The sequence below is a fragment of the Leptosomus discolor genome, chromosome 6 (genome assembly GCF_034619465.1).
Source record: "Leptosomus discolor isolate bLepDis1 chromosome 6, bLepDis1.hap2, whole genome shotgun sequence".
Classification (NCBI taxonomy): Eukaryota; Metazoa; Chordata; class Aves; order Leptosomiformes; family Leptosomidae; genus Leptosomus; species Leptosomus discolor.
Window position 1 is genome coordinate 16,092,927 of NC_141396.1, and position 17,207 is coordinate 16,110,133.

At 46.9% G+C, this 17,207-nt stretch overlaps 1 protein-coding gene across 2 annotated transcripts in view; it reads left to right on the forward strand.

The window, feature by feature from the left end:
- The first annotated feature begins 7,061 nt into the window (after nucleotides 1-7,061).
- Nucleotides 7,062-17,207, forward strand: part of LCOR (ligand dependent nuclear receptor corepressor) — an 80,474-nt gene continuing 70,328 nt past the window's right edge. For both annotated transcript variants that reach the window (XM_086466865.1, XM_086466866.1), the window contains exon 1: nucleotides 7,062-7,158. In XM_086466865.1, coding sequence (XP_086322991.1) covers nucleotides 7,062-7,158 — 97 coding nt within the window. The remainder of the gene's footprint in view (nucleotides 7,159-17,207) is intronic.

The following is a 17,207-nucleotide window of genomic DNA, read 5'->3' on the forward strand; positions in this document are numbered from 1 at the left end:
CCCCTTTAACGCTGAGCACAGTTTTGAACGTGGCTGTGAGTGCAGGACACCAATGTCTGAAGCCATTCTTGAGCACTGCCTTTGTCATTGTAGTATACCAGGTTTGGGGCTCTTTCATGAGCATCTTTAAGTTCTCAAACTCTTTGCACCCTTCATTTTGGGGACAGTGCACCTGACAGGTTGCTGGTGTGGAAAGGTTGTAAGGTGCAACTTCCTGTTCCCCTTGCTTCTCTTGTAGGGGGCACCAAGCCTTTCCCTGAGCTACCCGCGTGCCTGGTTGAGTTAACGTTTTGTTGGTTTCTGTTTCTGTAGCATTTATAGTTTTGGCCAAGCTCCTTAATGAACGGACACCCACAAGACCATGTCGTCTACTAGTCACCCCGCTGAGAGCTTTGGAGCTACACTGAGATTGCCACTATTCTTGCAAATTGGACTGAATCAGACCAAAGTTGATTAAGTTCCTGCAAATTTCCTGACAGCAGTGGCACAGAAGAAAGACAGCTGACTTTGTCCCCTCAAGTGGGGGAAAAGCAGAACCCAGCGGTTGTCTGTTCCTTTAGCAGCAAAATGGCTCATCTACCACACGTGTAAGACCAACTGCTGCCTCGTGTGAATGTAAGTGTCATGCAGAGGAGATACGCTTAGTGAGTGTAAGGGACAGTGGCACTGGAGCAGAGCACGCAGAACTGAACCAAGTCTGCTGTTCTCTGGATCATGGTGGGTGCCAGACACACCCCAGCAACAGCCTAAGGAAGACATATCTTGCAATCCCATGCTTTGCTTTGCTAAGTGCAGTTGCAAATTCCTGTGGACACATCCAGCATGGAAAAATGCTCAGTGTCGTATTCATCAGCAACTCTCATCTTGAGGGTTTTATATGTATTTGTTTGGATTTGGAGGGCATCTGTGTGTAAATGAAGGGGTTTATCCATTCTCTTCCTACAATATCCCCATTCTTGATTTTTTTGTTTGTTTCTAAACCCACCCTGAGAGTTTTGAAGGTACAGCATTATACACATTTAGCTTCTGATAGAGACAAAAGAACTGTCTCAAGCCATATTTGCTGCAGACAGTTCAGCTCTTCCAGCTCTATCGTGGTTTCAGGTGAATGTTTCCTCATCCCCTCGAAACAGTTACAAGTTGACCTCACGTTCACCTTGCTGCATGCGCCCTTCCTTTTATTACAAAGGTGATCTTTTCTAGTCCATTTATTCAACTCTCCAGCTTTCCTGTTCCTTTAATGGGGATAAATTCCCTGCTGTAAACCCCAGATTATTCCTGTCCACCCTCCAAATCTATTGCTTTTTATTTACATTAACATTACAATTACTGATAACACATTGTCTTGTGCACTGAAACCCATCCTAAACTCAATATCTCCCTTGCTTTCAGGCCAATAGTTTGTCCATCTCTAGTGAAGCTGCTGTTGCACATCACAATAAAACCTTCCAAAAAAAGGGATCTAATTGCTACCCTCTTCGTCCATCCTGCACGTGCTCCATGGTGGTCTGCAGGCTGCTGCCCAGCACCGTAAATCATGGTGTTTCCCGTCCCACTATCTGTGGGTCATGGCGTGCGTCGCTCTGTGCTGTCCTCAACTCGGCTGCCCCTCGGCTGCCAGTCTCATTCTTGCAGGAGGTACAGTTGTACCCGCAGTGCCAAAACACGGACCGCGGGCTTTGCTGGGGTGGACTGGCCTTTGCTGCAAATGCTGAATGCCTTGTCAGAGGTTAATTCTGTGTCTCTTCCCATCGACTTGGGCAGGCTTTCCAAATTTGACAAGGGCAATATATTGGAATTAAACCACGTTCCTCAGAAGAAGGCATGTTTCTCCTTAACCTTCAGTGAGGTCTCATTTGTTGCTCTACTTGATGGGACGTAGTCTGTGTTCGGTTCTGCTTGGCTGGGGGCTCCCCAGAGGACTGGGTCACGGGCTTCTTCATTCAAAAGCTCACAGTGTGTGGATAGAAGCAGAGTCTGTGTGATATGGTAAATATACTTTGCTGAAGACTGGCAGAGGGTTACAAAATTGAATTTGTGCCTTTTTACTCACTTGTCTTTGTGGGTACTTGTGATCCGATGCCGCCTTCCCGAGGCTGCGGTACTTCACGTTTCCACTGGGCAGATTTCTTTCTCACTTTTCCCTGCTTCCCACACCACCTCTCCACAGCAGCACCTCTGCCGAATCTGGGCTCTCCCTCGAGCACGTGAGGTGCTACCCTAGGGAGGAGTCCCAGCCTCCTTGTCTGGGACCTACGACAAAGGCTGACTGAACCTGGGGAAGCTGCAGCACATCCACGTGCTCTTTTGTAACCCATCTCTGAGGGCACCCATCGCTGACCCGTAGGTTTGCGTGCACTTGGCAGCGTGCTGCTGCCTGTAGCAGATCTACAGAAAAGTGTTTTGCTGGCATATCCACTTAAGAAAGAGGATAGTTCAAGGCTGCCTGTGCAAGTCTCACTTCTCTGCAGCTGGCCCGTTTTGTTCAGACATCTGCTGTGCTGGTGGAGAAGGTGCCACTTTCAGAACGGGATTGCCTCAAGCACCAGCCACGCAGGAAACAGTGTCTTGCAAATCAGCAATTTACAGTCCGTCCCCTTCTCCCATTTCTGTGTATTCGTACTGCAGGATCAGAGAGGCAGGCGGTTTATAGGGCAAGGGGGTAGATCATGCTTCCACTGAATCCCATAAAGACCATGCGATTCGATGGGGTCATTCTTCATTCCTGCTACTGCCCTGCCTCTGGCATAGCTGGGGCTGTAACGATACTGGGGGTGGTGCAAGACCGGGTGAGAAGACAGGTTTATGCCCTAATGTCTTTCTGAGTTTTTTCTGTTCTTGTGGCAAAATGGATGTTGGAGAGACTTGCTGTAGAGTCTACCCTGAAAGTCTTACCTCTGAGATGCCAGGCCCTGCTCGGTGTTAAGTGAAATTGTCTGCAGCTCATTAACATCAAAGCATTTTCTTCACTGGTCTGGGCAGCTCAGTAGTAACCAGCAGATGAACCAGAGAACAGCTACACTGTCCACTAAGCTTTGCCTGCAAACAATTAACATCAAAGGGGAGACACTGTGAAACAGGGGAAAAACAACGCTTCCACTGCAGCAAGTCTCATGGCTGGTGGGGAAGCAGAGGGAGGCCGAGGCTCTGTTCCAGCTAGAGTCTGTACTGGGAAGTTTGCAGGAGCGAGCAGAGGAATGGCTGCTGGGGCCTCCTGATGGTGCGGGCCAAGAAAATGGTGGATCCACCTTGGTTTGAACAAAACTGTCCAGTGGTGTTGGTGGCAGCATGGTGCAAACTCTGGTGTATTAGACCCGGTCCAGGCTAATTCTGGGATCAAGTCAGACCTGCCATCGTCTTAGTATGTTTGTGATTGCTCACTTAGCTGTCGCTCTTGATGGGCCTCCTGAGGCCAGTCCCACTGTTCTTTACACTTTCCTTCTCCATCCTTCTGAACAGAAAACTTTTGGCTAGTGATTCCAGATGTCGCTGCCCTTTTTTTAAGAGGACCTTGACCTTCTGTTTGCCCTTCCGCACAGGAGGCTTGTGGAATTAAACAATTTTTTGATTACGGGACCATTCCCTTCTTCTAGCTCTCAAGCACTTTCTTCTGCTTTAGGTACTGGATATACGTGTTCATGCTTTCTCATCCTCTTCCTCTATGCTTTGGCGGTGGGTAAGAAATCCAGGTTGTTGGTATTTATCATGCTAACAGTCTGTGATTAGCCCTGGGGGGCAGCAGGGTTTGTAAAATGAATTAATTCTCATATGTGTCCCAGTCAGAGATCAGAAGCTTTTTGGTTGGTGCTGCACGAGTACAGAACAGAAATGTGGGGCTATCTCAAAGAGTTTGGTGTCTAAAAATTAGTCTAGAGACAGAGGTTTGCAAAAAAGAGAGCAACAAAACTGGAGCTCTCTATTAATAAGTGCTGGGGGTCAAGATTAGAGATAGTACAACCACAGTGAGATGTGCCAGGCAGCTGCTTCCTTCCTGCTAGCTCTGCACTGGGACTGCTAGCCTCCAGCCACAGGGCAGGTGGGGCTGCAGGGCACTACCAGAATGGTTAAAGCCACCAAGGGTCACAAGTCAAAGTTGTAGGATGTGACTTTCAGGGAAGGTACTTTCTCCAGAGGGCAGGCGCGCTTTGTGGAAAAGCATACGTAATTCTGTTCATGCTTGCACAAGGCAAGGATGCTTGAGACCGATCAGGCGCCATGAAGGACAGCTAATACCATTTGGGCAATACTCAAGCTGCCACAGAAGGAAGAACTATGGAAATTTATCTTGTCCACTCTAGAAAAAGGAGGGCCACATGGAGGCTGTGCAGAATTGTGTTAGGGGAAGGCTGGGGAGAAAAGATGCTTGAAAGAGGACTTCAGCACTGCCTGGGTGCACTTCCAGATTGGGGAACACGGCTGCTGGTATGTTAGGAGCAGATCTGCAGCCACCAGGGAAGGGAAATTTGGGGGAAGCCTCCTGAAAGCAGTTAGTGGTAGCAAGAAACCAAACTTGCTCTGAAATGGAGATTGATAAACTTAAGACCAGCATCATATGACCCAGTTGCCTGTCACAGCAGGGATGCAAACTGAGTGCAGAAGAAACAAGGAGCTAGTAACAGCCTGACGGCCAGCAGCCATGCTGCCAGCAAGCTCGCCACCACCAAGTTTATTCTGTGGGCATCAGAGCAAGAGCAGAATCTTGCAAGGAAGAATTTGCAGGAAGGCTCTTGCAAAGACCACAGTGGGCAGACACTAGTCCTGGTGTATGTGGACTGATTAGATGCAAGGTCAGCAACCATCTAACAGCTTGTCCACCCGCTGTTCTAGCTAACATCCAGACTGCAGACCAGATTTCCCTGCTGGAGTCTAGAGCATTCATGTTGCAATCCTTTTGTTTAGATCATCTGCATCTCAAGGAAGAAATACTACTGTGGTCAGTACAGTGTCTAACAGACTTTTGAACTGGCTCTAGCAAGAGGCATGTCTGGACTTTGAGTGGAAAGAAGATTCCCCACTGCCAACACGAGGACTCTGGAAATGAAAACATGTAGACTCCAACGGCTCATTGCACTGAACAAGGGGTGGAACAAAGACCAGGATGTCACCAACAACTGGAGTGAGGTGCAGCAAAGGGGATCGTTCCTGAGCAGAGGTGCCCGAAGAGCTTTCCTGCTGTTTGTAGCAAAGAAATTCTCCATAGGTCATGCTTTCCTTCTTTCCACCGCTAATGGCTTTCAAAGCAGGACTGGGATTCCCTGGTCACTAAACCTGTCTGCTCCGCTCATGAAAACAAGCTTCACGTTGTCCTTTTCGCAAGGAAGCTGCACCTTGAAATGAGCTTTTGCCTCTTGCTACTCAGATTGCTGTCTGCTCTGGGAAGTTCCACCTCCTACAGTTAGAAACAGTCCTCTGACTTTCTCCATGAGGCTATTAAGAGCCAATTAATAATCTGTCCTTACGCTACCTTTAGGCTTCAGATAACTCTGTCCCTTCCTTGAAATTTACACCCTTTCCCCACTGGAACTTCCCCAGTACACTGGCAGAGCAATCACACCTTGGTTTTGCTTTCCTTTTGTTGGACTAGCCAAACCGAGCTGTCCTTGTCTCCTTTGGTAGGACAGGCTCATTGCTCTCCTACCTACATGCACCAAGAGCCTGCTCTGTGCCTCTTGGGTTCCCTTTGAATAGGACAACAGGCTTACTGCAGCAGCAGCTGCACCGGAACAGCAGCTTAAACTCTTCTCTATCTCCACAGGAAGGATCTTATTGGGGACATCCCACTAGCACATCTGCATACAGCCAGCTTTGACCCCTCCGCCTTTTGAACTCCCTAATCGTGTGTGGCTTGGCAAGATGAGGGTAATGGCTCTGGTGGTTAGGGTGTGGGAATAAAGGCCATGACTCCTGGGCTTTGTCTCTGGCCTTGCAGCAGGATTTGGGGTAGGATATTTCACCTTTCTGAGCTTGCAGAAAGCTGGTGCTGATATTTTCCTCCTGCACAGGCACCAGGTAGTGCCTTGCCTTCCCTTGTCTATCAATGTGCTCACGCTTGCCATCAGAAATGGGGTTATTGTATCATCAACCCCCTTACAATGCCTGAACTTACACTGGAGGGAGGTCTTTGTTCTTGTGGCGTAAGGCTGAAGGGTAAATGGACACCACTACAGCACAGGAGATGGTTGTGTTAGGCCGCTGTCACTGTGGGATCGGTATCAAGAGGTCTCTTGGCCATCGCGCCGAGTGTCTTTCCTGTTCACCATGGCCAACAATAGACCTGGTGTTTCTAACTACACCATGGAGTGGATGAGGAAATTTCAGCTCCTCCTGACAGAAAATCATGTGGCCCCCTCAGGGGTGGCATGTCCCCTCAGGGCACAGTGACCCTTCTGGGGTGGGATGTCCCTTCAGGGGATGGTGATCCTTCACGGGTGAGATGTCCCCTCAAGGGATGATGATCCCTCACAGGTGGGATGTCCCTTCAGGGCACAGCGACCACTCTGGGGCGGGATGTCCCTTCAGGGGACGGTGATCCTTCACGGGTGGGATGTCCCTTCAGGGCACAGTGACCCTTCATGGGGCGGGATGTCCCCTCAGGGGAGGGACAGCGGCTCAGAGGACGGTGGCCACTCAGGGGTGCGACGCCCCCTGACGGGCTGGACGCCCGCGCAGGGCCGGCAGGCCCCGCTGGACCGCGGCCTGCTGCCGGGCCGGGGAGCGGCTCCCCCCGCCCCGCTCCCTGAGGGCGGGAGGTGACAGCGCCCCCAAGCGGGGGGGTGCGGCGGCGGCGCACGTGCGGGCAGGCGGCGGGCGGACGCTCAGCGAACGGCGGGTGGGGGGACGGGGAAGAGGCCGCGCGGGCGCAGGCGCACGGCGGGAAGGGGCCGGCGGCGGGGCGGGGCGGGGCGGGGCGCGGTCCGGCGGCGCCTGCGTGGCGCGGCGAGGCGGGCGCTGACGGCGGGTGGGCGTGGCGCGGCGCGGCGCGCGGCCCTTCCTTCCCGTCCCTGCCCCCCTGGCCGTGCCCGCCGCCGCCCCCACCCCCACCCCCGCCCGCCGCCCAGAAGATGGCGAGCCCGTGCGGGCGGCAGCAGTGCTCCATCGAGAGGCGCGGCGTCCGCCACCAGCTCGATTCGTGGCGACACAAGCTCATTCACTGTGTAGGTGAGGGACGGCGGCGCGGCGGGGAGGCCGGGCCGGGCCCCGCGGCGGTGGCGGCGGCCGCAGGGGTGGGGGGGAGGCTCCGCCGGGGCCAGGGGAGGGGGGGAAGGCCGTGAGGCGAGCGGCGCCGCGGCCTGCGGGCCCGCCCCCCTCCCCCCGCCGCCGCCGTGAGGCGAGCAGCGCCGGGCCGGGCCCCGCCCTTCGCCGGGGAGGGAGCCGGGAGGGGGGTCCTGCCCTGCCCTTTTGTGCGGCCCCTGTCAGCGCCGCGCCCGCTCCTCCCCGCCCGGCCCGGCCGCGGCCCCTTCAAACTTGTTTACGGCGGGGCCGGGGCCGCGCCCGCCGGCGGGGAGCGGCCTGCCTGTCACTGCCCATCCGCCGCCGCGGGAGGCGAGGCGAGCCCGGCCCGGCCCGGCCCGCCTGCCCTCGGCCCGTCGCCGTGAGGCGAGGCGGGAGGGAGGGAGGCCGTGGAGCCGACAGCGCGCCTGCCCCGCGCCCCGGCGGGAGGAACAGCGGGGGGAGGCTCGGGGAGGGGGGGCAGCGCGGTAGCGGGGTCGGCGGAAAGTTGTGGATCGGGGTGCCGGATTGACGCCGTGAATCCGGAGCGGGGCCGTGGGGGTTAAAAGGATGTGTGATTGCTTTTCTCTTCTTCCCCCCCCCCCTTTTTTTTTTTTCCCCTCCTCCTCTCTTGTGCGCGTTTGTTGTTATGCAGGCTCCTTGCAATCGGGTATTTGGGGTTTCTGAAAAAGAAGTCCCTGATGCCCTTTCATCTCAAGTAACTTTCTGCATTCAAAATACAGATTTTGCCCTTTTCTCTTTCCCTAGTGAGAAATCAAGGCCTTTTCTACGGGTCCCAAAATAGACGTAAACGCCAGCTCTAGGACAGGAATTCGGTGGGTGTCTGCAGATAGTAAAATAGGTTTGACAACAGTAGACTATGGACTTCCAGGGTAATCTTAAAAACCTTTAACCAGAACACTGGTATGTCTCTTCTTGTTTGGCCTCCTGCTTTTAATTGAGCACAGATCCTCATTTTATTTTTAAATATGCAAATATGGCCATAATCTGCCAGTGACTGCTCAGCGTAGGTAATCTGTAATAACATTCACAGATTCACTTTAGTTCCTTGTGTGCAGAGTTAAACCTCTTATTGTCAGTTAGCTCAGCATCCTAGTTCATTATCAGGGATTTGAAACACCATTTTTGGTTACACCAGGAGTTGTAACTGCTGCCGTATATATTTTTAGCTTCATCTAAATGTTTAAATTTCTGTAGTATAAAAGTGTGCACTGGATGCTTGTTAACTCCAGATTAATACGTGCAATTAACTTGTAAGCATAAAGCAATTCAAGGGCAATACGTTGCTGAGAAACTCAGCCTCTACACAAAAGTGCTGCGTTTTCTTTCCAACCAATTATTGATGCCTCTAGATCCACTTTACATGGTTTTATTTTGATCCTAGCTTTGCTATGTTAGGAATGTTTTGTTGGCATCTACCTCTGCTTGGACCCGATTTATTTTGCTTCTATCTGTTTCTCATCTCTTCTTACCTCGGCTGCTGGGGATCACCTGCTCTAGTCCTTTCTAAACTCCCTACTTGCAGCATGGCATCTTGTCTCCTTCTTGGTCCCTGCTGTTTTGTCGCTGGGTCCTTGAGTCCTCCAGTGGAGCTGTCCTGCTGCTCAGAGTTTTAACCAGATAGCTGCAAGGAGTAAATTTTTTGGGAAAAATAAAAATAAAATAAATTTTTAAAAAAAGAGGACAGTTTCAAAGCTGCTGTTGAGGATGTGTTGGGATGAAATGCAAGAATTGTGTCTGTTCGTTATGCTGCTCTTTGGGAAAATCTTGGGTAGCTGGAGAAGTTTGTGTTATCTACAGACTCAAGGCAAACACTACATTATTAAAGTTCTTAGCAACTCTGAGTGCTAAAATTTAAAGCAACCACCAGCACCGCCCCCGCCACCCTCATTTATACACACCCTGTTCTACTTCCCTAAAGCCATTTAAGTTGCCAGCTCCTGGAGAAGTTGCTTTCTCCTCTATCCCTTCCATATGTCTTCCTCATGCTTAAATTTGATAGACGTTTTGTTCCTCCAAAAGATTTCCCTCTGTGAAAGTCCCTCTGCATGTGTTTAACAAAAGATACTGTGAACACTGTTAAACACAGAGTTGACTGGGATTTTTTGGAGGTAAAGTACAAAACCATTTAAAAAAAAAAAGTCCAAAGTGTAACAGTGTTATGTGACTTTTATCTTGATGGCACTGTGTCATAAATAGTTTCAACCTCAAATTGATCAGCTTTACAAGATCTCGGGACCTGCCCTCTTCCTAGTATGAATCTTGCATAAATTGATGGGTCGTGTAAATGTGTTAATTGTTACTTTTTTTGGTTTTGATATTTTTTTTCATAGAATTATGAAAGGTTTATTGCACTAGCCCAGGATGTCCAGCTGACATTGTGCTGTGGTCTTAACCCCTTGCCCCAAATACACGTCTTTGTCGTTTTGAGTTTTGGCAATGTTCCTTGACCTGTTAAATGATGTAACATTCTGTTTCACCTTGGCTGTTTGTGGAAGTCCTTAAGAATTTGTTCCTGTAATAAATACTGACAGATAAATATGAGGAAGCAGATTATGGGAAAATCCTTCTTGTTACTTCAGAAATACCCATTCATATTTAGCTCTGAAAGTAGATCTGAGGCGTGTGGGATTCTCTGTGTTAGCATCGTTCCCTGAAAAGTCATTCTAATACCACACAGTGTGGTAGTCAGAAAAAATAAAGCCTGTGGTTTGAACTAGTGCATTTGGCAATAAAAATGGCTTAAGTAATTCACTTTCCCCTCTTGTTTCTGGCTTCTGTAATAAGCCGCTCTTTTGGACTGTGGCTTTGTGAGAGTTTGTCAAACTCAGCTTGTGCTCTCAAGGGGAGCAAGAACACAGGAGGGCTGAAGGACCACCTTTGCCCCCAGGGAGCCGATTCAGGGAAGCTATGCTAGGAGAAAACATCATCTTTTGGAGGGAGTGGAACAAGCTTCTTCTAGTATAGCTCCCTGAACCGGCTTGCTGTCGGGTCAAGCAAGCACCAGTGCTAGCACAAGGAAGAGAGTGAGAATGCATAGCTGGTGGAAAGGGAAAGAGTGAGAACGCAGCAGTGGAGATACAGATCATCTTGAAGTGTCACAGAGTTGCACCTTCGGTTGTGCCAGCGCAGCTTTTTGTGGGAGATAGCTCGGGGAACTGATCTGGCTTAAACCTTCCTGCCTTGTCACGTATTTCAAGCCCCTTTTTTTTCTGGGGGAGGGAGGTGGTGTGGCTGGTGGGGGACAGGTCTGTGGGCAGCTCTGTTGATGCAGTGATGCAAGCGAGGGAGCAGCATGCCGCGGCCCGGAGGTGGAGCAAAGTGTGGAGAAGGGGTGTTCGAGCTCTCTTTGCAGTGAGATGCGTTGGGCTGTTGAACCACAGCGTAGGAGGGTAACCGGGAGTGGCGCGAGGCATCTTGGGCACCGGTAGGACTTTGATTCTAGAGACACAATATGCCAGATGATAACTATTCGATGCTGACATACGGGTTCTCTGTACCAGTCTTGAGTGTTAGCATCTCTCTCAGCGGCCAAAAGCAGATATGTAGAGACAAATATATGTGATGATTTATTTTTTTTTTTCCCCTCCCTCTCCCACCCTCCAGTCACCTGCTGTTCAGACACTTGCTGAATTGGAAATGGCTGATGAGATCAAATTGGCTAAGGAATGGAGAGTTTGAGGGAGGAGAGAACCCGCACATCCCTGAAACCCTCCTGACACCTTTTGTGGAGGCAGTAGTAGCATTGCAACGCTGTGTGGTTACTGGAGTGATAGTTTGAGGTGGTCGCATGCGTTTCTACTAGCCAGTGATGCTTGGCCCTTTGTTAAATATTAGCTGTACTCTTAGAGACTCCCTGACTGAATTACAGCCTGTGTTGGGCGGGTGGGGGCAGGGAGGGAATGTGTTAGTTCTCTTCAGCAGTGATCCTAGTTTTGGGAGCAAAATGATGATTTAAAGGGAAACGCTGTAACATTCATGTAAGATTTCCAGTCATCTTGAGCTCTGTCAGTGTTTCGTTGAGATGCTGCTTAGCTGTTGATTTGACTTTTAAGTTGTCAAAATAAGCTGAAGTAATTTCCTTTTTTTTTTTTTTTTTTTTTTTTTAAATGATTGTTGCTGGTGGAATACTGCAACCTAAGTACCTGGTCTGTTTCTGTGTACTAATTTGTTGAATAGTGATGGTCTTCCACAACCTTGGATACTTAAGACTGAAGTGTGGATTCTGTGGAAGAAATATGATACATCAGGAAGTAGGAGAAGCTAATACTAATCAAGAGAAGGTGTATAACAGTTGGATAATTCTGAAATCTTTATTACATTTTCTTATCTTGATTATTGCTTGGGTACAGTTCCAGTCTGTATGTGATACGAATTAGCTGCTGCTTCCAAACAGTTAGCCATGTTATCTCATTGTTTTGGAAGTAGGCTTGAGTCTCTAAGTGTTCGATAACATAGTTCTAGTTCAAAGGGCAAATTGTATTTCTGTGTTCCAAAATGAGAATGCTTATTGTGGCTCTCATGTTGATGAAAAATAATAATAAAAAGCAAGTTAAAGTAAGTGCAGAAGTAAAAGTTTAAATGTAGGGCTATTCTGAACTGGTATCTGTTTTGGATATGCCGCCAGCATGTCCCCAGCAAATGTGCAGGTGGTACTGTTCTCTTCATTTCAGCCTGCATGTAGTGTAGGTGCAGCTTGTGGCTTTTTTATTAATACAAATGCATTGTACAGAAACTTTGCAGTATAGTAGCTGAAGGCTTGCTCAAGAAGATCTGGTCTACACACAAACATTTTTGCCTGTTGGCAGGATGGATACAGGGAGGGAGAATTTACCCTTTTAGGACAAAGTTATGCCAGGAAAAAAATTGAGGCAGCTGTCATTTAAAAATAAAAATCTTTAGTTGTAAGGAGTGGAATTTACAGCTTGATATTTAGCTTTACTTTAAATGTGCATGGAAGGATGGTGTGCATCTGAAGAACTGTAGAAGTTGAACTGCGGGGGGTGAATCTAGATCTGTTTTAAATATCTCTTTGGATTCTCCATAAATCACTTCAGATTTACCCTTGTTTCCCTATTTGCAAATGAAGAATAGCTTCTACCCTGACAGGAATCATGTCAACCATTCAAAGGCATACTCAAAAAAATATTGATAATTACTTTGTATTATGCCATCTTGCATTCTTCTTGTGGCTGCAACATGAAATTTTTGAGTAGGCCAAATCACTTGGTTTGTTTCACATTTCAACAAAAATCTGTTCTAATTTGTGTGAAGTAATAACTATCACTGCAAGGTGGGAGGCTTCCTTCTTGGGACATGTTCATCCTGCAGGAAGTACAGGATTTTTTTTACTTTAATTTTTAACTAAGAGCTAATGACATTCAGAGTTCATCCACTTTTAACAGAACTTTTCAAAATGCATTACAGTAATCCATTCTGTACATGCAGGAAACAGTCCAAATCCACCTAGATAAAATCTTTGTAATATTTCTATTGAGATGTGTATACTACAGATTTACAGCTTTGTGGTGTGGCACCATTTTAAAAGAGTACCTGAAGGACTGTTTGAAGTTTTTAAGCCATTTTTTGACAGTTTGTGCTGTATTTTGATGATATTCCAGATACTGTTACGTACAAAAATACAATAACTGCACTTTAATTAAGAATGGATGATGCAAAAATCCCAATTCTTGTGCTTGGTTGTCTAAATCCTTATTGCATAGTACTTAAATGGCTTAATGCTCTGCCATCTTAGGCTGTCTTACATCCAGGCAAGTACTGTCATGTGTCTCTGTGTTTCTTGGTTTGTTTTGGGTTTTTTTTGTCTGAGAATTTGTGTTCTTTCATGGCTAATGTAAAATAACAATGAGAATACTTCCTAAAAGTCAGTTTAGGCAAGGTTTGAGTAAAACCAGGCATTTAATAGGGTTAAAGAAAGGTAGCCCTGTCATACTGATTGAGGCGGAGGGGACACGACTGCGGTATTTTACAGGGGACTTTCCAGTCCTCTTCCTCACCCTCCTATGTAAGGATGAAGCTTTGGTTCTTGGAGGTTACTGGATGGGAATTTCTAATTCTCTGAGAAACACAAAACTGGGATTTTTGAGAGGAGAGTTGAGTGGGATGAGCTAAGCCAATTTAGACTCTACCTCTGGCCAAAAGGGGTGGTAGTTCTTTTATCTACTAAACCGACAGAAGACTCTGCAAAACCAGCTAATCTTCTGGTGATGCTGGGTAACCTGAATCATCCTAGCTAGGAATGAGGAGAGCAGGAGAGCTCATCTGAAGCACTGGATGGGATCATGTCCATGGGGTGAAGGGAAGAGGAGAAGAGAACAGAATAGCTTCCTCCAAAGGCAGGGAGTTTCCTAGTTTGCATCTTCTGTCTTGTAACTGCACCACAGACTGCGGTTATGTTTGACAGCAGTGCTGTCTAAGCTGGCTTAAATAGTCTCCTCTGAGCTGGCACAACTCTGTGTGGCAGCTTGGTGAATCGGTTCCATGAGTAGACCTGACTGGAAAAGAGTCTGTCTTTTTTTTTTTGCTTTTGCTACAACATCTGCAGAGAATGAAGAGTTGATGCTATTCAACTGGTATCATCACACATGCACAAATCCAAGTTGTCTTTTGCTGAACAAGTGTTAATTTCTGCATACATTGTGTTAGCTTACAGTAGCAGGAAGATTGCTTCATTCTTCCTCTTCAAAGTGCTGTGGGTTATACCACGTTTTCTCCCTGATAATGAGCTGTGGGCTTTGCTTTCCCAACCGTGATGGATGCTCTCATCCAGTACCTCCATTGATAAGTTGCAGCTTTACACCATCTCTCCCCAGTTTCTCTGCTGGCCTCGGGTTCCTCAGTTCTCTGTGATAAATCCGTGTGGCTTCATCTTCTTTTGGGAAATGAGAGCTTCAGCTTCTTTCTTCTTTTTTTTTTTTTTTTTTCTTTTCCCCTTGGAGAATGCTGTACTGTTATTTCTCTGGACATCAAGTCGTTTAGCTTTTACCTCAGATTTAGTTTGCCTTGTATGCTGTGTAGTATTCTCTTATGGTGAGTTGACAAAAAAATTCAGCTCTCAAAGCTGAGTAGGAGATTTAAGCTGGTGGCACATGAAAGATGAAGTGGAGGTTATGGTGTTTCAAAATTTTTGCAGGACTTCCTATGTAGTAAAATTGCTATTAGGTGATGTCTCCATCTGTTTTTTCCACTCATCTTACGGAGAAGAGAAAAGATGGTACTCCTGTTGCATTTTCCAGAAGCGGCGGCAAAGTGGCTGCACAGGGAAGACTTGCAGGGAGACAAAGGATGTTCCTTATGCCCTGAGGACCATGATATTTTATGGGAGGGAGAAGAGGGGGAGAAAAGAGGACTGGACAAGAGCCTAGTATTCATTAACAAAGGAAGCTTTCAGAAGCTGAATCCAGCAGTGTGGAAAGACATCAGAGGCCACCAGGCAATCTTAACTCTTGAGTTGAGTTTACTAATGAAAAATGTCCTGGTTCTCTTTGAACAGTTTTTGTGCATGCTTATAGTACAGGCGTTTCAATATCTAGCTGGAGAGAATTTAGTAGACGAGTCAATCTGACGTGATCTTTCGCCCTCCTCGGCTGTTACTAGGTTAGGGTGGTGGTCATGTTTCGAAAGCGGAGTAACTGACAGAATAGGAAGAGGAACAGGTAGTCAAGCTACAGAGTTCTTCATTTCTTGATTTCTTCTTTGGTTGGTTACACTAACAGAAGGATGTGAAAGTTTCAGCTCACAGCCTGCAATTCCCCACTCTAATACTTCCAGGCCAGTACATGCCGCTAATGCTCTTCACCATGTTTTCCTGAGCACATAGCGGTGTCACTCGTCGGTCTGTAGCAGTGTGCTGCTTGGCTCCCTTTGCTACTGTACGTACGGGACCGGCGGCAGCTTGCTATGTTACCTGTGTAACAGACTTCGAGTCCAGCCGCCTGCCTTGCAGGGACAGGCTCGTCCTGCACCTCTTGAACTTTCCGCAGCAGTTCACGTGCACAAAGGTCTTATGTGCTCTGCCTGTGCTTCCTGTGCAGCCAAACATGCGGGTCACTTTGGAAAATTTGTCATGGGATAGCCACGGATTAGTCAGGGTAACAGGCTTGTATGCTTCAGCGGGGAGTCTGGCCGGAAGAGCCCTCTCAGCCTGTGCCTTGTGTCCTGCAGTCTTGGGCTTTTTAAGAAGTAGATAAATATATTGGAATACACAAATGGGTTGGCTTTGTTTAAATGCTCATAGCAAACTGGCTTGCTTGGCTCTTGGGTTCTTTGGTAGTTATTTTGTCCTTTTCGTGAAAAAGTTGAAGATAAGGTACTGTTACAGCAGACCTTGTCTCAAGCTTTATCTCCTGGGTTAAGATTTGTAGTTGTTGCTTTCTAGGTGATGCTTTATCGTGATCTGTAGATGCTTTTCTAAAAACATGCCATTGTATCCTTTCCATGAAGAAAACTTTTTGCAGAGGTGGATGCTTAAGGACTTCAGTTTTGCTCTGCAGAAGCAAGAGAATAGGAAGGCTTGGAGGCAATTTCCTTTTCTGACCTAAGAAAATTTTAAAGCAATCTTTTTAAAGCAATGATTCCATTTACATCCTTCAGAAAAGGGGGAGCATAGCTACCTTATCCCTAGCTTTCTTATTTATATTTTGAAGTTTCTGTGATACTACCATCTCTCTTCTGGGGCTTCTCATGAAGGTCTGTCTTACTTATGGAAAAAACAGCCATCTCAGTCTTCACTTCCAAAACAGGCAGTGAGGAAAACTTCTCTTAGAAAAAACTAATGCACTTTTGATGATCATTTCTTGATCTAATTGACATGCTTGCTAAGAAAGGGGAGTGCCCCTTGCTGGTTTTAAATGTCCTTTGGAAAAGTTGTGCTCCTATTCAACTGGAAGTGTAATGTTTCAGTGAGCTTAGTCGTTATCATTTATCTGCATACTGTAGCTTACTATCTTTCAAAACATTACAAGATTGAGTGAAGGATGGAAGTGTGAGGGAAGAACCAAGTGAAATGTTGATTATGTGTGGGTTTAGATGAGTAGCCGTACTTGAAAATGTGTGGTGCAAGACAAGTGTACCGAGCATTTGTAAAAAGGAAGTGTCAAAGTCTCTTGGAAGAGGACAAAGTAACTTTTTCCTTGAAATGTTTCCCGTGAATGTTTAGGTTATTCTAGCTTATATTTGGGGGACAACATTATAGCAAGTGTAAGACTAATTTTGATATTTCTGGTTAAATGCTTAACTACTGCCTGCACTTTTCTTTTTTTTAAACATAATTTTCTGTCCTTGTCATCCTGTACATTCATACAAAGTAATAAAAATGTAATCATCTGGAATTGTATGGTGAGATGCTGTGAGAACCCAGTTCTCATATCTTACAGGAGTATTTTTGTTAACTCTTCACAAAATCGAATACCTTGGTCTTACCTCTGCAATTTTTCTTGAGTGATGTGCAGTGATTTGGGAGTGAATGGCTTCAGTGCTCATTTGAGACAGGCCCTGCAGAGGTCTATTTTGCATATGATCTTTTGAATTCGGCAGAAATGCTGTGTTTATCTCTTGAACAAGCCAAAAACGTTGAGAGGAGAACCGTGTTTTGCCAGAGCTCTCTTAAATCAGTGATTTTTGAACCTGGAGTTGGCAAGGAACAACAAGGCTATTGCCAATAGTTTAAATTGTGCGGGATTTTTATGCTTTTCAGGAGCCCATAGTTTGAAAATTGCTGTTCCAAATGGTTTGTAAACAAGGGCTGGTTTTCGTTTCCAAAGTGGCTGTAGGCATTAAGGAGTATGAGCTGATATTCAGTCATATATTCAATTAGGATTGAGTTTTATCTTTCTTTTCTCTTCTCATACCTAATTATTTAAAAGTCTATTTTATGCAAAAATGGATATCACAGAGGAGACTAACTTCTGGAAGAAGGTTAGATTGGTGTTAAGTAAGTCTGTTTTAAGTACTGCACT